General features: G+C 45.6%; 1 protein-coding gene across 1 annotated transcript in view; it reads right to left on the bottom strand.

Annotated features, from left to right (window-relative positions):
- DMC1 (DNA meiotic recombinase 1) overlaps window positions 1–19,947 on the bottom strand; it is a 1,170,937-nt gene that overhangs the window by 664,784 nt on the left and 486,206 nt on the right. The window contains exons 4-6 of the mRNA XM_086936467.1: window positions 5,945–6,027; window positions 5,698–5,750; window positions 4,798–4,839 (exon numbers count right to left, since the gene is read on the bottom strand). Coding sequence (XP_086792593.1) covers window positions 4,798–4,839; window positions 5,698–5,750; window positions 5,945–6,027 — 178 coding nt within the window. The remainder of the gene's footprint in view (window positions 1–4,797; window positions 4,840–5,697; window positions 5,751–5,944; window positions 6,028–19,947) is intronic.

The following is a 19,947-nucleotide window of genomic DNA, read 5'->3' on the forward strand; positions in this document are numbered from 1 at the left end:
TTAGGTTCATGTACGGAGGATGAGGTCCATATGCTGTTTATTTGTAAAGCATATTCAAAAGCACGAAAAAGATGGATCAAACTCCTGTGCTCCCTCCTAGGAACAAGATCTTGTATCACGGCATATAGAATTATAAAAACCAATACTTTCCAACCTATTGTTTTTAGTATCAGTAGTTTTCTTTATTCTGTGTACATTGTTCGCAGGAAGTTTGGCCAAGTACTTTGAGCAGTTAAATTCTTGCTGTTCCTTGAAATATCCATCTTAATCTGGTATATGCTTAGCAATCAGTTAAAAATGAGATGAAGCCTTGGTGTTCTTGTTAATGTTCTATGAGGATGTTTATAATGAATTTTGTATTTAAAGATATAATCTTTTTTAATCTCCTTTTAAAAAAAAAAAAAAATCTGTATGCGTATATTGTTATGATCCGATGTTTCTATGTATATGTCTTCTATGGCCAAGGTGGCCGAAATAAAGAAATAATTATATATATATATATATATATATATATATATATATATATATATATATATATATATATATATATATATATATATATATATATATTCTCATAATAATGCAACTCCCATATAGGAGGCTAAACAATGTAATAACACACATAAAAACTGTATTTGCAAACATATAAAAACACAAGAGGGCAAGTAACACTTTAACTCTGTTTTTTAAAGAGTAAAACTCATGAAGAGCAAACTGCAAATAAAGTAGACGTTGTTAGCCTACAGGCTGCATTGTAAACCAATAGCATAGAAAATGAAAGCATTTTCACACAAAACTGGCACAGTGTCTTAAAAGCAGCAATGACCCCTAGCTTCCCATCATGCCTCAGGGGTGACAGTTAGGTCAGTTGTTCTTTCTGACTCCTTCAGTCAGGACCCTGGATTCACAGCTCTTCCTTTTTTTGACTTTCTGTCAAAAAATAACGTACACATTTCTAGTTTTTGTACTCTCACTCGACGTCTTTTTGCCTTAGAGTGAGAGTGATACCTTTTTTGAATCCTAGAAAAGGTTTATTTTCTTCAGAAATGCCTTCTTTATTTGATCCTTGCCCTTCCTGTGGCAAGAAGAAGGCCAGATCAGACACACACCCTGTGTGTATTCTCTGCCTCCCTGATTCTCACTTTTCTAGGAACTGCCATCATTTTAAGAAGTTGTAGAGAAGGACCATCAAAGACAGGGAGAGAATTCGACTTTATGGCCTTTCTGAAAGAGATAGGTCTCCTGTGAGGCAGCAGAAAAAGAGGACTTGGTCGACGTCGAGAGGAAAAGTCCCGACCTGTTTTCCATCGGCGTCAGGCTCGATGTCGAAGCTGCCAGCGACGAAGAAATCGGCAAGGAAGACCACGTGATGCCGGCGCACCATAAAACATCGACAACGAGATCAACGTCGACGAAGCCCTCCATTGACGTCAACCAGGCAGCGATCAACACCGAGGGACAAGTCTCCGTCGACCCCGGTTAGGCGATTGGAGTCGAAGCACTTCACTCCATCGTTGCCTCATCACCGGAGATTGACGTCGAGGCACAGGTCTCCGTTGAGATCCGTACAAAGATCTTTGACGTCGAGGCACAGGACACCCTCTTTGACGTCGAGGCTGAAGTCTCCGTTGAGATCAGCGCAACGATCTTCGACGTCGAGGCAGAGGTCGACGGCAGCAAACCGCCGGACGTTGAGACACAGGTCTTCAGAACAGGGACAGCTGACGTCGAAGCACGGTGATCCGTTGGCGACGAGTAGATGTTCGATGTCGAGAGACGGCTCAGCTGCAAGATTGAGCCATCCTTCCAAGAGGAGAAAATCGACGTCAAGGCAGGCGTCTCCGTCGAGAAGACAGTCGGTGCAGAGGCGATTTAGATCGCAGTCGAGGCACTATTCCAAAGAGGCCTCACCTCTAGTAAACCTGTCCTCGTCACCATCAAGGATGTCTAGAACAGGTTCACCCTGTTCTCACAGAGGTTCAACGTCCAGATCTCCGGAGGTGGTGATCTCAACGCCAGCAGTCCAGTGTCCAGGGAACGCCAAGATTCCCCAGCCAGTCCTGCGCAAGAAGAGGTAAACTCTCCTCTTCCTACACAGTCTCCTGAGGGGCGAGAGGGGCCAAGATCACCGATCATTCATCTTTCACGACGATGGAACAGACCATTAGAGGTGACAATGGGGTCTAGCGAGTGTCCTGCAGTGTGTGTAAGGTTGTGGACTGTCTAGGTCAATCCGAGACTATTCATACTGTCCAGGAGGTGTTCAGTGTTGTTGTCGTTGGGGTTGTTGATGGGAGGTTTAGGTCACCAAGGAGGATGTAGTCCTTGGAGTCCAAGGCTAGGAGCACAATAAAGTCTAAAAAGGTGTTGCAGACGCTGGAGAGTGAGTCTGGGGATCGGTATGGGGAAGTACCTCTGATATAATGTAAATGTATAGGCATTTATATAGCGCACTACTTACCCGGAGGGTCCCAAGGCGCTTCGACCGCTGCGAAACCCTTCCTGGCTTCCCTGAGAGATGGTCCCTTAATGGGTATCTCCAGGGTGAGACCAGGCATCCCCGGCGGTCTGGTGGGGCCGTTAGTGAAGATGAGGCAAGCTAATGCCCAGAGTTGCCGAGTGTGATCGCTGATCAGAGTGGGCACCGAGGAGAGAGAATTATCGAGTCCGCTGACCCTGGTCCAGAAACCTGCCGCGCCGGGAATCGAACCCTGGTCCCGGGCCGTGCTCTGCTCTCGGGTCTGCCGCCTCTAACCAGTGAGCCACACTACTTGTCATTCGTGTGGAGCTTGAAGTTGAGGTGTTTCATTGGGGTTGTGGTTTTGTCTGTGGTGGTGGTGCACTGTATGGTCTCTTTGTGAATGATGGTTGGTCCTCCTCCCAGCTTGTTGGTGCGGTCCAGGTGAGTGATTTTATATCCCTCGCGTAGCAATGTCTGGGGCAGATGAGGGGTTGAGCCAGATCCTGGTGTGGAAGACGATGTAGGGTGACGATGGCGATCAGGTCCCATAAATCGGTGGAATTATTGCATGGTGAGAGTGTGTTGAGAAGGGCACATGCAAGATGGTAATTTTGTTCAGGTGGTGTCTGGTGTGTTCGGGGTAGGCTGTTCGCTGGTCTGGCGTGTGTTTGTGTGCCGTGGCAGTGGGTGCAGTTGAAAGTTCCTATCATGGAGCATGGGTGGGCCCAGTGGCAGTGTTTATTGCGGCATCTGGGTTAGAGGGTGTAGAGCTCAGCGATGGTGTATCTTTGGGGAGAGGGAGAGCCAAGGGTTGTGGTGATGGGCGTGGGCCAGTCTTGAACATGCACAGACAGTCTTGCCTTTGGCGGTCGGGCTGCAGCCTGTATTAAATAGGCCCTGGTCAGGGCAGCACTTCTGTTGGTGGGAAAAACGGTGAGTGGGAAAACCCAGGCGGGAAAACTTGAGCATCGGTAGTGTCACTGGATCAGTCTGGAACAAGCAGGAACTGGTTTATTCCTCACACTAAAAGATCATGGGTAAAGTGCAGAGTTGTCAGAACGTGAATCCTACCTTCACAACGCTGATCCCCTAACACTGGGGACCTAGAGCTTTGTGGTCTGGTAAGAGGCGGTATCCTCTGTAGTCACACACTTGTCAAGAAGTATACAGGTTAGATACGTAGGTGGATGAAGCCACCGATGATTACGCATGTTACAGGCTTCTTTATCCAATCTAATCTCCACTCTAGGGCTGAGGTGAATCCAATTGTGACCAAGAACTGGCTGGCCTCCACTAAGGCAGAAGCTGAAAAAGAAAGGAAAAAATAAAATGACAATAAGGTAATGTTATCATCATTTTATTTCGTCCTCCTGCTATGGCTGCTTGCGTGAGGGGGTAGGCGGGTCTGACAGAGGAGCCAAGGAGCAGTTTGCCCCCACTCCTAAGTACGCAATGACAGCTTGGACGGCCCTCTCGGGCCACCCAAAACAATCATGCGCACTTTCCCTGTTCTCCATGCAGGCTGCATTACAGCCTACGTGGAGAATATGCCCACCCCTCTAGCCTCCAGCTGAGCGTGGTGTCACTGACTCAGACCAATCACAACGCTGCATTTCAGCGCTGTGTTTGGCTGCGGGGAGCTTTCTTCCTGTTTCTCCCAAGAAGCCAGGAAGAGGACGCAGGAGAGGTGGGGGCGGAGGCCTGCCAGGCGTCCGGCTGGAGGTAAGTGATTTTATTTTACCCGAATTCCCCCACCCCACTGCTGCTTCCAGGTAGTAGCCGCGACTGTGACCAAGTGGGGGATTTTCAAAGTCTGCTCATAAATGAAGTGAATGGGCTTACATTAGCCTCATACTATAAGCAATCGAACTTTTGATGTAGCTGCGATATGCATTTACGCTGACAGATGAAATCCTATGTAATGCTGCGTTTCCTTTTTTTACTGCTTGACAGTACAAGTTAACTTTTGAATGGGTACTTTTAAGAACAGCCCTTTTGATTAAATGTGATCTAGTTCACCGGCAGAGTTATTTCCCAACCTTCTTCTGTGAGTCATTGATGCCCCTTTTTATTCTTTGCTCTAAATTCCCATTGGATCCCTGATATCAGACTTTCTTCTCATCCTAATTTCCCCAACTTAGCATTATACTTGCAGGGCCCATGAGAAGATAAAGCAAGAGTTCACGATCTTCCCTAAATTCGAGGAATAATGGGCACTTTCTAAGCAGTTAGCACTGTGCTGTGGCACACAGCCGAGTGAAACTGTAATTTACAAAGACTGAAAACAAACCACCCAATAAATTCCCCCTTTTGGTCACAAAAGAATATGTACATACCGCACAATGTATGAGACAGCTGGGTTTTACCAGTTCGGAATTCTAGAAATGAAAAGAACAGTAGTTTAGTGCTTGGAACACGGAGCATAATAACACCTTAGGCAAAGTGGGATACAAAATGTCGTTCATCCTAGCCTTCTTCCAGGCAGTTACTAGTTACACATAATGTCTTGTCAAAATGATGAGTATTCAAGATAAGGCTAAAATCATACAAGCTGTTATTGTGTTAGTTATTATTTTCTCTCTGATCAAGTGGTTAGGAAAAGTTGGAGACTGTAAGATACACACATGTTCACAGATGTAATGTGTGTTTAGGACAGTACAAACTTTATCACAATATACCATATAGTTTTAGATGAGTAGGGCAGGGCCCTCATGTCAAGGCGCTAAATAGAGGGGGAGAAGATACCTCATGCAAGAAGAGTCAGGATGTTTCAGTCATGTTGATATTAACGAGAGAATAATCACAGAGCTCATGGTCAATGGGACAGGATGGCCAATCTTGATAGAATGAGGACCACACCGTTCCAGGCGACTTGGAAAAATCTCTCAAGTCCTAGTAATAAAGGCAAGGGAGTAGATAGATCAATATCTAGTTCAATAGGATATGCAATTCGCTTCCTGTCCTTGGGGACAGTGAAGAACAAAGCCAGACGTCACCAGAACAAGACAGTCCAGCCTTGGTATAAAAGGAAATTGAGCACAGAGTTCCAGGGCACCAAGAAAGGCTGAATAGGTATTAAAGGCATACAAAGAAGTAGACTAGTAGTCAGTATAGACAAGACCTTAAAGTTGAGGGGTATTCAAATCAATATGAGTTAGGCCCCATGTTAGATAGACATGTTTTTTGGCCTTTCTTAAAAGAACTTTGTCCCTAATTTCCCCCTGCGAATGACTCACCACCAAAGGTTTCAGTAATTGCCATGCTTTCAATTCCTCCACCTAACAATTTGCTGAAAAACAAAAAAAGATAAAACTCTGAGCCCTGATGTTTACAAGTCAGTGAGTACCTGTAATTTACAAGCTTAGTTGTAATGTACACTGAAGAGACGGGTGAGGCAATAGGGTTTCCAAGTTAACTAGAGGCTGGTACACAAAACAAATCCACATGAGGCAGGCACGCAAAAGGGTAAAAACAATGAACTACTCAAATTCCTGGCTGCCAGTCGTGATGTGAAACACCATCTTCCTCTTCTCGCTGTACTCGAAGGCTGTCAAAAACCCAGGTTCCTATGAAACAAATGTGAAAAATAAGGGATTATTAATTATGTTAGGAATGCCTAATATGTTACACAGTATAACAGTGCATTAGCATTTGTTGGAGTTTGCACTCCTCAGCTCTTCTTGCGACTGTGTGATGAAACGTATATGATCACTTGTTTCTAAAGAAGAGGCTCTTCCATCAGCCTTCCCTCTTCACCTAGGGTTTTCAAAATGTATTTATACCTCCATATGAGGTGTCACTGGCGTTTCGCAAAACCAAGCACATTAGGGTAAGCTTCTTTCCAGGAGATGCATTTCATTTTATTTTCAACTATTTACAGTGCCAAATATTTTTATACACTGCAGATATGGGGAAAGCAATACGCTCAGCCAAGGTATTCCCTCTGACGCTAGGTATGCCAACATTGGTGTATTCAACACAATGACGATATAGTGTTGCTGGATTGCACATCATCTGGGCTTCAGTGGGCCAATGATGTACTTGGGAGACATGATAATGCAAAATATCTGCAAATTAATTTGGGCAGGACCAACATAGTGAAATTTGGCCGCAGTCCCAGAAAAAACATACATTAGCAATTCCAGAAGCTAAAGGTGATCTGAGCAAGGTATTAGAATTATTTGGGGTTCTTGTTTTTATGAAGGATGGGGCTCTAAAAAGTCACTTTAATCCTCTAAAAATAAATTGTCATCCCTTTTCTATGCCAAGTCAAGAAGTCGTCAAAGTCCAAAAATGCCCAAACTGGTACTATTTTCCTTCAACTCTTCTTGCCCAAATTCATCTGGAATTTGGTTTGACAAGCAATCATTCTTATTTAAAGGTACATTTCAGAGGTTAAGATAGGATCAGCCAAGACAGAGTCGGTTAAAGGTGAATATGAAAGCAGATCTGCACTATGATTAAGGGTTGTGTCATGACTGGAGGCTCAGATTATGCTTTAGTCTTTCTTCGCTTTATTATCTAACAAACTTCATAGCAGCCCAAAAGACAAACTTAAATCAAAAACATCAACTCCCATGAACCATAGGGAGGTCCAACATTATAGTCCTTCTACAGTGTCCAGTAATCTCTCATATAGTCCCTTCACTGTGTCATCTCATTCTCTTTCATTGCTGCTTCGCAGTCAGAAAAGTGTGCTTTCCTTGTTCTTCCACAGTTAATTGTGAATAGTTTATGGTTTTCTTTCCCGCGAAGGCGCGTGTTCAAAAGCGCCCTCCGGGGAATAGTAATGATTGTTTAACTGTTCACTGCTTGGTGCGCTTTCATTAGGTCTCGCCTCTCAATGCGCATGCGCATTGAGCGAGACTATAGGGGCTTAAATAAGGTTTACCTAGACTGGCGATTGACTGGCGATTTGATGCTGTGCCCGTGCGCTTTTAGGTCAATGCGCAAGCGCATTGACCTAAAATGCGCGTGCACATCATCAAATCACCAGTCAATCGCCCGGCAGCACTCCTCCCACACCTTTGAAGTGAAGCTTAGCTTCACTTCAAAGGCCCCAGCTGCTTCACACCCTCATCGCCGCTCTCCCCGCTCCGCCCCCTCCCCTGCCCGCTGTGTCGCATTTCTCCTCCCCCCTCCCCTGCCTTCCCTCCGTCTTGTTTGTAATCTTGGCTCTCCCCGCTCTGCCCCCTCCCCTGCCCGCCGTGTCGCATTTCTCCCCCCTCCCCTTCTCTGCCTTCCCTCCGTCTTGTTTTGGTAAAACATAGACAGCATACAGCAAACATAGAGGCAAACGGACCCCTTTCGCCCGCCCCCTCCCGCAGTCTCCTAGCATGCTGCGTATTCAGTAAAGCTAACACTTCCTCCCTGCACACACACAAACTTAAACCCATGCAGTGTATTTAACACATACAGACATGACTCCATCCAACACAATCATCCTTATTAGCTCTATAGCTCTAGCTCAACCATTGACAAGTGCAATTTTATAGCCATGAATCTTCTTTCAAACGCATGCTTTGTGGAGGTGGGGTGGAGGAGGGCTGGATAACTGGATCTGACTCCGCTCGAGGTCCTTCTGGAACTTGGAGCCCACAACGCGCCGAGCTCTCATGTGGCTTCTGACTGCCACCTACACTCACCTCCAACCTCGAGCACAAAGAAATACAAATAAAGTAGGGATCTTTGCTGTAAAAAGGAGCGCGAACGCGAAACCTAGCTAGTTGCAGAACTTGAAACCATAGAACCTGGCCTCAATCCCAGCTTCCCGATGACTAAATTGTGTGATCTTAGTCAATGTTTTTTCTCTGAGACTCTTTTTCTTCATTATCTCACCAGACACCTTCAAATTCACAAGTTCAGGTTTCCGTTGTACCATGACAACTGCCTCAATTCGCTGGTGACATTGTGGTCATGATGGAGGGCGGGCATCAGTGATTTTAAGTTCATGTTAAAAAAAAACAGTGCTTTTATAAGTGCTTCTCAATGCCTTGGTATAATCTGCAGTACTAAGGTGAAACGCTTCCGCACGTTAATAACAAACTGTTTTTTAATTCTGAAGATACTTTACCTTGTACCTTGTATTTACATGACATCGTTTGCCTGATTTACATGCCAAATATATTCAAGGCTCGTATCGTGCACGGACTCTCTGAGGCAAACCCGGCTATTCAAGGCTCGGCTCTGGCTCTTTTAACTTGTCGACTCGGTCAGATCTGATGTTATACCGTTTGCACCCCCACCTGACCCCTCCCCACTACCACCCCCCACTTTACCTCGGAATCCAGTGTGGCATGCTCTCAGAGGTAGAATCCCCCTGCAGCCCTCTGCCCCCAGCGATATGCATGCCCAGCGGCAGCCGGCAGTCCTCTGCCCGCACCCCAGCGGTGTGCACGCTCAGTGCAGCCCGCAGCCCTCTGCACCCCTCCTCCTAGTGGTGTACACGCTCACTGCAACACAGAAGCATCTGACCCACCCTCCCCCCCAGGTGTGCACGCTCAGTGGCAGCCCGCAGACTCGCCCCCCACCCCCAGCATGCGAATTGAGCGACACACACGCATGCACTTGCAAACAGACTCACATGCATGCACTCACATACACACACCCACATGCACACTCAGACACACACACACACACATGCACACACACTCACACTCACATGAATACTCCCACTCAGACACACACGCACACAACTAGCACAACTAGCGGCATCCAAGGAGTGTTATGTTTTCCCATCACAAGGAAAGCATGTGCAGCACATTTTCTGCCACATACGAGAAAAATCACAAACTCTTGCGTAGGATGTATTTTTATGTTATTTTGTATGCTAAAGTACTCATAGAATAGAAGAGTCCCCTAGAGCGTTGACAAGGACATTCTCTGCCTTTTCCAGGAGCAGTTAAATGTGTTTCTTCTTTGCCGCTATGCAACCACACAAATGGCCAAATAGCTGATACCGATTCACAATTAATTTGAAGAAAAAAAAACGTCTCCGTAAGTCAGGAGACAGGCAGGAAAGGCTACAAAAAGAAGGCAGCAAGCCTCACCTGGAAGCAGTGTATTAAGGGGAGCTATTTTTGGTTCATTAACCCTTTCGATGCTGATGACGAGCTCAGCTCGTCATCACCCACGGGTGTCGTGTGCTGATGACGAGCTGAGCTCGTCATGGTGCCACTAAAATGGCATTTTCCAGCACAGGGGGGGGGGGGAAACGGCCAGCAGCCATGTGGTTAAAATGAGCGATCACGCACTAGTGGTCCGTGACCTGTTCTTTGCCTGGATAACCTTGATCCAGCTTTTGCCCATGACCAGGATTATGATGCATCAACCGTCTTGTTATTTTGCCACTAACTTTACCAAGAAGTGGGCTACACTATGGTAACATCACTCAGTGCTTTATGTTATCTTGGATGTCAGAGACACGACAGCCAACTAGCACAACTAGCGGCAGGCTGAAACACAAAGTAAATAATAAATAAAAAACAACATGTAATCTTTATGACAGGGATTACACTGCCACTGACAAAACTTAGCTCAGGATTTGCAACACTGCATGTTCTTCTCTTCGCTCAAGTTTGACTTGCAACTGTGGGGAGGGGGCGGTGTATTCGCCAGAGCACTTCCACCTCATAATCTGGAAGCATAAATCACCCCGCCCTCCCTCTCCCCATTGTTCGGCTCCCATTTAGTTCAATTCACAGTTTCTGTATTTTGTGGTCGACTTTACATAGCGCATTACACAGTGAGTTACAGCCCTCAGTTCACGATAGGCGACACTGTTTCAAGCTGTTTTCAAAATTTCAAGCTTTATTACAAATCACAAAAAAGATGTTAATATTTCACTTCTGTTCTTGTATTTTCGTCAGATTAAAAAACACTGAATATAATCTTCACAAAAGTTATTTACAAAAGTTTAAGCTATTGCCATTACAAATTAAATAAATTATTTAACAATTAATTTAAGAAAAAAAATAAAAGCCATTGTTATTTGTAATATTAATACATCTAAGTCACGTAAATAAAAAACAACATGTTGCATTACAAATGCTATAGGTGTCACATTTACGAAAGTTATAACTATTGGCATTGTAAATGCCAGAGCTATTAATTTAGCTATTTTAACAAAAACACATAAATTAAAAAAAATTTAATTTATAAGACCAATAGCTCAAACTTTCCTAATGCGAGACCTATTGCATTTCCAATGCTTGTTTTTAGATTCCCTGGCCGCAGAAACACTTCTGCGCTCCTACACAGCCGCCGCCATTGTCGTACAGTGCTTCGATAGCCAGCTAGGTGGACTGTTTAGTCTTGCTGCTCCCGCTGTGCGCGTCTTTTCAAAATCTGAGAGATCGTGCTGCGGGAGACGTGCTGACAGAGCCTTGTCCACCGCTGCCACCTCCAGTTTATCGGGTCTGTAGTTTCCCTGCATTTCTTTCTAATTGAAAGCCCCAGAAGGGGTCTGTACTGCGGCTATGTCCGCATCAATGCCTGAGGGCGTATATTTGCACAAGTTGCTGAGTGCAGGTTTTAACCTCAATGAAGGCGCACAGGAGAACATGAGGGCTATTTTCTGTGTGCGGGGTGGTGCAAGCCCTATTGCAGATCTTGGGTCTGCCCTGGTCACTAATCTGGTTTCCCCAGCAGCCCTTTATATATATTGAGCGTACATACGCTTTTACCCTACCAAAACCTTTGGGAGTACATATACTTATATATTTGATCTACCCTCTTATATGGTAATGGAGTCTTAGGATTGTGTCTATGAGGAGGAAGAGCCCCAATCGTACATACATTAGGGGCCAGATGTAGGTCACCAAATACCGGTCGGTAACGGCCGATTTCGGCCGTTACCGACCGGTATTTGGTGATTGAGATGTAGGGGGCCTTAAATTTACCGATTCGGTATATTTACAGAATCGGTAAATTTACCAATTCTGTAAATTACTGAATCAGTAAATTTACTGAATCTCAAATTTGTGATGTAGGTGGCACTGAAAACAGTGCCACCGGCCCTTAAGAATTCGTTATTTACCATGACATACTATGTCATGGTAAATTGTAGTGTAGTTTCTATTTTCCCAATAGGCTCTGCGCATTAGAATAACATAAACAGCAGTGTAGACGTAGGACTGAGGTCATCTAGGTCTCTACTGACTATGTTAGACTTAATTTAGGTTTGCGCCAGCTAGCTCAGAGGTCACTAGAAACTTTCTTGAATGAATAGGGAGGGATGAACATCCCTGATTCAGACGAGAAGGGATTCAGTTTCTGACAACCGCATAAACATGACAACTTTGTTCCCTCAGAATAAGAGTATATCTCTAGAGTCGTGTGAAAACAATAGGCAGATATTTCACTCAGTCAACCGTGCATACTTAGTTTCACCTGAGTGCAGAGAAATAGAGAGACGGCATTTTCAATAAAAGGTGTTATTTATTGAGCAGTCTTCTTTCTCATGCAAGAGAAATGAATTGCCACAATTGCAATACTTATCATAAAGTAAAGTGCGTACAGTAAAAGTAGTATTATGAAATAATACTGTAAAAGCATTGATATGGTTTCTTAGCCATATGATACTTTAAAATGGATAAAATATATACACACATAAAAACATTGACTAATGTACTCAACTGGTGCTTCTAACTACGCCTACCCCAGTGTACCTGACCTAAGCCTAATACTTGGGAAGGAGTAAGTAAGTAGCAGTTTAAGTTAAGTTGGTTAAGATTGTTTTGCCAAGAATCTGCATCAAGAATTCTCTCAAGGGTTTTAGTCAGCTCCGTACCTTGGTAATAGAATGTGGGAGGTCTGGTATCTCTTTCTTCAGGACTCGATCTCTCAGCAACCCGCAAGGCTAGGCTGGAAACACCGGAGCTGGATTTTCTCGGCTGGAGAAAAAGACAGCGTCTCTCTCAGTTCGTCAAACGGGAGGGGCGGCTTCCGTGGGCTCTCGCATCAGCTGGGCTCTCGGGCAAGTAGATAGCCACTCTGCTCCAAACCACTGTGTGTTTGCTTAAGGCAACTGTTGGTATATTTATACCTGAAAGGTGCCGAGTTTGACGTAAGGTTGGACATAAGACGTCACTAAGAACTAACAGTTCTTTCTGGACTCCAGGAGTTCTTGTTCAAATCAAAACAAAAGCAGGGGGGATTTCCCGGGCTGCTGGAGGCTTGGTTTGTTTAAAGAACGCGTTGTGCTTTCTAGGAGCCGATGGGAGCAGCTGTGCTGTTCTTTGGACTGCATGGGCTATTACTGAATATGGATATGATTCTTATGCCTTTATAAGGATATTATTGATTATAACCACATAAGGGCATGAATCGGGAATATCGAATTAGGGTCTGTAACGGGGTCGGTGGTCCAGAAAGCCCCTCGGAGACGGGTGCCTACCCTAGTAGAGTCTCATCTTGTGACCCCCCCCCTCCTGTCATTGCAGCCTCCCCCGTCACACGTCTCGGCCGGACCGGCCGAATGGTATAGCTGCGACGAAGAGGATAATCTGGACTGGCCCTTTAACTGGCAACGACCCAAAGCGGAGGCGGGGCCTAACCAGGAAGTAAATACGAACGAGGAGGAGAGCCGGGTGTGCTTGTTCACCGTCGTGGGAGTTGGAGTGGAGGACGCTGTATCGAGAGGAGACTGGTGGAGAGACGAGAGAGGAAAAGTGAAGACAGAGGAAAGACCCGAATTACCATCACTTGAGGCGGAGGAGTTGCGAGACCCGTCGACGGCGCGGGAGCCAGGAGGCCAACGGCATCACAAGCCGCCCAGCCGCACGTGACCTGGAGGCGTGTGGCTCACAGAGGTACGTGACCGTATCTCGGGTTGGGTGAAGAGGTGGGGAAACCGCGTGTAGTGTAAGCCCTTTCCTGGCCCTAGTCCCTGGGAACCCTTCCAGCACATAACCCCCCCCCACCCCTCCCCCTTCACCGACGTTGTATGGATGCACCTTTGGGATTCCTCACTCCTTTTTCCCTCACTCAAAGTGTGTGTTCACTAGTACTGATACGCCCTCTCTTGTCCCTTCCTCCGAGGCGACTGAAGGCTTGACCACGGAGACAGATACAGTGGAAACGAGACGGAGCCCAATCCGGAAAAAGACAGAGGCTACGAGAAGGAGACAGCGGCCTGAGAGGAGTCGATCCCCGAGGAGAACCCCTCCCAGGTAAACTTGAACAGACTTTCTCTTTCAACAAATAAAACTCCCACGCACTAAAGCCCGATTGTTGCCTATTAGTGCACACCCCGCTACAGGGTCCTAGATAGAAATACAACAAAATAACGAATTCCTGTGTACATGCACATCTGTGCATGTATACCTGTGCCATGTGGCACACATACATACCCTAAGGGCATGTATGTGTGCCACATGGCACACAAGCCAGAATCAGGGGTGCAACAGGGTGTCAAAGTGACACCCTGTCCCCCTTGCAAATTCGGTAATTTTACCGAATCGGTATTTACCGATTCGGTAATTGACATTGAATCAATGGCAATTACAGAAACGGTAAATACCGATTCATTAATTACCGAATCATACCGATTCGGTAATTAATTCGGTAAAATTACCTACATCCCGGATTGCCAGTTCTTAAATACTGAATCGGTATGATTCGGTATTTAAGAATCGGTAATCTAGGATTACCTACATCGGGTCCTAGAGCGCAGAATTTTTGGAAGCTGGTGATTCCTCCATTTATAGGGTGGTCCATGAGGTGGTTGGACCCATGGAGCAGCGCCTGTCTGAAAGAACTGTCCAGGAATGTGCAAAATTGGCTCAAGCTCATAAGGGACCCCCCATCCCCCCCACCCCCCGCTGGGGATGAGGCCCCTCCACCTAAGAAAAAACACGCAGAGGAGGTCGACAAGGATGCTTTTGCATGCCTTTCTGGCGCAAGGGAATCCCACTCCTCCAACCCCTTTAGTGACTCCGGAACCCCCTGGGACTCCAGACCCAGCTTCTCCTGAGCCCGATGGGGATTCCCTGGGAGATTCGGAGGAATGAGGCAGGCCCTTCGCACCCCTGGCGCCCTGTGGTCACTACCCAAGGGGAAGATTCGGGCATGCTGGACCCGGGTGAGATTGTACATCCTCGGTCGGCTGCTTGGACACCGGGGGACAAGGTGGCAAAGTTTGTCGCGGGTCGCCTCCGCAAACCTCGGAAGAAAGAGGCTGCCTCAAAGGGAATGCCCGAGACCCACCTTGGAGGGTAAGGTTGCTTTTACCCCAAAGCTGGATTCAAAGATGGTTACTTTGTTGGCTAAACATGTGAAGTATCCACGTAAAGGCATCAACAGATCATTGCGGTAATGTCAAGATAAGCTTCTTGACGCCATTGGCCCTAAGACTAAAATCTTAGATATGGCTGAAGAAGCCAAGGTTTCTGGATCCCTTATATCACCCTATGACTAAAATCTTAGATATGGCTGAAGAAGCCAAGGTTTCTGGATCCCTTATATCACCCGTGGTATTGTCTAACTGGGCCCAGCGGGTCATCATTTTCATGGGCAATGCTAATTGTGCCCGGTCAATGGAGCGCCGCTGCTCATTGTCGATCAAGTTTGACCGCAAGCTCGGATACTTGGCTTCTTCGGAAGTGGATGCAGTGGCCCAGGGAGATCTTTTTGGGGATCCTTTTGTTAAGGAGCTCGGAAAATTTATAGCGACCTTTACCTCCTTGGATAAGGCGCAATCAAACATTAAACAGGTTTTCAAACAGTGGGTTTTCCTTGGGGTCGGCCAAGGCAAGGGCCGCTCGGTCGGCTGTGGCTTCCAGCAGAATCCTCCCGAGGGACAGGGCTTCGGTCGCGGTCAATACAACATCAGCGCCAACTATACTAACTTTTACCCCACCAGGGGCCGGCGGTTCAGAGGCCACGGAGTCTTCAAGAATAACACCAGAGGTGGAAATTCGACCGTTAAGTGTTATACCTTCGTCTCAGGTCTGCATTGGGGGTCGATTGGCAGACTTTCTAGATGCATGGCTTGCTATAATCTCAGACGCCTGGGTCCTGCAAACTGTACAAGGTTTTCATATAGAGTTCTGTGACCATCCCTGGCAAGAGAACCATCCTTGGACTATTTGCTTCTCAACTCGTGATGCAGATCTGATCGACGAAGTCTCGGCGCTCAGGAGAAAAGGGGCCATTTGTCGGTTGGTTCTGCATTGAGACAGATTTTTGAGCAATATATTTCTTGTGGATATGCCTTACGGCGGTTGTCGGCTGGTCATCAATCTCCGGGAAGTCAACGTGTGGGTGGTATACAGCCACTTCAAAATGGATGGGATCCATCTTCTGCAGGACGTCCTACTTCCATCGGAATGGATGGTGCATTTAGATTTAAATGACGCCTATCTAGTGATCCCGATTCACCATTCTCATCGGCGTTTTCTGCAGTTCCGTTGGAGGGACCTAATCTACAAGTTAACCTCCCTTCCGTTCTGTCTTTCCTCAGCGCCATGGTGTTTTACCAAGGTGCTCCATCCGGCAGTGGAGCTCTTCAGAGCACAGGGCATTAGAATGATCGTATATTTAGACAATATTCTCCTCATGGCACAATGCCCCAGGATCTTGAACCACCTTCACTAAGCAGTGAACCTTTTGCAGGCGTAGGGGTTTGTCATCAACGAACTGAAGTCAGTCCTCATTGCCTCTCAGAAAGAAAGTTTTCTGGGTTTCGTAGTGGATTCGATTCAAGCCTTCTTGAGCCTTCCGTCTCGGAAGATGGCCAAAATCCTCCACGAGTTGCGACAGACCTCGCACATAGCTTGATCCATATAGGCAATTATCCCAGTACCCCTGCACTATTGGGCGCTTCAGCGGCCAAAGGCATCCATTTGCGAGTCGATCTTATGCCCAGACAGTGCCACTTACTTCAGTGGCAAGAGAGGAAATAGCATGGTGGCTGACCCACATAGAGGCATGGAACGACCGGGCAATTTTCTTCTCCGTACCAGATATCATCATAGAGTCCGACGCCAGCAGGACCGGATGGGGGGGACACTGTGGGAAGTTCTCTACCGGCGGAATCTGGTCATTAGCTAAACAGGCCCTTCATATCAATTTTCCGAAACTCATGGTGGGGTTTTTCGATGTCCGCTGTTGGACCAAGGACAAGGTTCAATCTTGTGTTCTCCTCAAGATGGACAACATTTCTGCGGTCCGATACATCAACCGTCTGGGGGGTCCTCGATCCCGGAGAGGCTCAGTCAGATCTTTTGTAACCGGAGGAACTCCTCCACCCTCGCTCGTCGGAGTGGGTCCAGTGCGATAAGGTGGTTAAATATGTGGCTAGCTGTCTGCGGAAGCCTTTAGACCAAGACGTCAGATCCATACTCAGGGCTGAGTGCCCCGGCCCTCTTTGGAGGGTAAGGCGGCGGCCACTCCTGAGATAGATGCCAGTATGGCAATCTTTTTGACCAAGTACATAAAAGACCTAAAGAAAGGCATCTATCGCTCTTGGCGGTGTGCCAAGATAAGCATTTAGATTTAGTGGGGCCACTGGTAAAGATTTTTGATATGGCGGAGGATGCCAAGGCCTCCGGGGCCCTCATTCCAACTGATTTTCTTTCCAGCTGGGCACATAGAGCTATTACTTTTCTTGGCAATGCCAATTGTGCCATTTCCGCAATTTACTGCTTATCAAGTTCGACCTCAAGCTAGGTGAAGTGGCCACGTCTGAGGCTGGTCAGGTACCTCAGGGCGGTCGCTTTGGAGATCCGTTTTCAAAGGAACTTAGTAAGTTTGTTTCTACTTTTAATTCCCTGGACAAAGTACAGTCAGCAGTAGAACATATATTTATTGCACGTGTTTTCACCGGGAGCAGCCTCCGGCAGAGGACAGTCCTCCTAGACTAGACGGGGCAGTGGCAAGACTCTTCACATTTCGGAGGATTGTACCTAACCAGGGTTAAACCACGCCACAGAGGACAGCGCAGCGGAGTCCGCAGTGTTAGATCCACCTCCTCCAATAGTGGATGGTGACTTCTTAAATCATCTCATGCTCTCGGTTGAGGTGACGATTAGCATCTAGGTGCCTGGGTGCTTCAGACAGTGCAGGGGTTTCAGGTGGAGTTCTATGGGTCATCGGCTCACAATCCCCCCCCCCGTCTAATCTTGTTCGCTGGTCAGGAAGCCCCCCCTGGTCCAGCAAGAGGTGCAAGATCTTTTGACCAAAGGGAAGATTTGTTATTCTTCCCCAAACCATGCAGGGTTCTTGAGCAATCTGTTCCTGGTACAGAAACAGGATGGAGGTCGGCAACCGGTGATAAACCTCCGGGAGTTCAACGAGTGGCTAGTGTACAGCCACTCAAAAATGGAGGGGATACATCTGCCCCACAACCTCCTTCCCCCAAAGACGGGATGGTTCAACTGGACCTCAAAGACCTATATTTTACGGTCCCAATTTTTCCCTCTCTACGCTGGTTCTTGCAATTCCATTGGCAGAACCAAACTTTTGCGTTCACCCGCTGCCTTTCTGTCTGTCGTCGGCACCTTGGTGCTTCACCAAGGTCCTCCACCCAGTGATAAAGCGTTTACAGGCAGAGGGAATAAGGATGAGTTTTTGTCTGGACGACATGCTCTTCATGAACCTGTGCCCATTATCCCTCTCTCGCCAGCTGTGTATGGCCGTGGAACTCTTGCAGTCTCTGGGGGTTGTCATTAATCAGACAAAGTCCAGCCTGACCCCACTCTTGTTCAATTACCTTTCTGGGGTTTGTGATCGACTCAGTGGAAGCCACCCTGAGCTTACCTTCCAGGAAAATGGCAAAGATCCGTCAAAAGGTGCAGAGATTGCTACTGAAACTGCAAATCTCGTACACAGCATCGCCAGGGTGGTCGGTCTCTTATCGTCCTCAGTCCAGGCCATTTTTCTAGGACCCCTACACTTCTGAGCACTGTAGAGACTCAAGACCTCCCACCTGTGTCACAGTCTGGATTACGCTCAGCGAGTGTCCACTCACACAGAAACTAATAAACAGGCAGGAAAACAGGGGAAACTGAGAAATACAATCAAAACAACATTATCCTGCCTGGACAATATACTGGAAATGCGAATCGTCACTAATACTGGTATATATGTACATGAAAGCTGGCCTACTGCAAAACAGTACACAAATGAATTTGGTACGTAAATGTATCAAATGTATTCAATAGATTAAAAAGAATACAAATATGTGAAAATACAATATGCTGAACACAAGTTATAACCCAAGCGCAACCCCACAACTCACACTTACGGACGTTCACACAGACCAGTGCATACCCATACATACACAGACATCCTAAAAACTAAGGCTTCACAACATTCTACATACTAATATATATATATATATATATATATATATATATATATATATATATATATATATATATATATATATATATATATATATATATATATATAAAGAATCAAAGACCCCCTTTGATCCTAAACAGTTAATGACACTGTATAAATCCACAAGATCATATAAGTGAAAGAAATTATCCGTTCAGTGTTATTTCATAATTGAAAAGCCATAGTTAACACAAGTCATCAAATAAAAAAAGATTCAAATTCTTCTTGACATGAAAGGGGGAAACCAAGTACACATAAAACTTCCAGCGCCAACGCGCGTTTTGGTGTGTGACCTCAATGTGGGTCTCACCTTCTTCAGGGCGCAATGAAACAAGACAAGCAACAAAAGGAAGCGTCTGGGAAACCAAATTAGAAACACATTATAAATATAAACGTGTGCATCAAAATGGTGCACGAGACTAGGCACATCAGTAGTACCATTTCAAGAATCAATATTCATGGCTGATAAAATTATTCTTTCTGCCAATTTATATTCTCAACATTATAAAACTTTATTTAATCTTTATCACACACCACTTAAAATGTCAAAATGGAGTAATGCATATAACGGGAAATGTTATAGGTGTCAATGTGATTTGGCAGATATTATACATATATTTTCAGACTGCCTTATATTAAAACCTTTTTTTATTTCTATAGAACTCTTTTTAGCACATATTACTAAATGCGATGTAAAAATTTCTAGAGAGATGATTATTTTTGGTTTATCGAATGACAATGAATTGTTTCTAGGTTACCAAGAGAATAGATTTGTTATATTCATGGCCATGGCTGTAGCTCGCCTTTGTATATCATCAATGTGGTTAAAACCCGAGGCACCTACATATGAAATGTGGCGAGCAAAATTTTATAATATCTTCAACTTGGAGTTTAATCTCTATCGCATTAAATCAATTAGGAAAAAGAGAAGAGGGTACAAAATTTGGCAGACTTTAATAGATTATTTGGATCAGCAGTGATTATTGTTTGTTATTAGATAACATAAAGATAATGCCTAGATTGTATATATTTGATGTTAAAACCACTTCGTGATTCTTCATCTCTATGTATGTTGAATATTTGTGTGTTTTTCTTTTGTATACATGACTTTGAACTGAATCAATAAATAAATAAATAAATAA

This window comes from Lissotriton vulgaris, chromosome 1_1 (assembly GCF_964263255.1).
Source record: "Lissotriton vulgaris chromosome 1_1, aLisVul1.2, whole genome shotgun sequence".
In the NCBI taxonomy this organism is placed as follows: Eukaryota; Metazoa; Chordata; class Amphibia; order Caudata; family Salamandridae; genus Lissotriton; species Lissotriton vulgaris.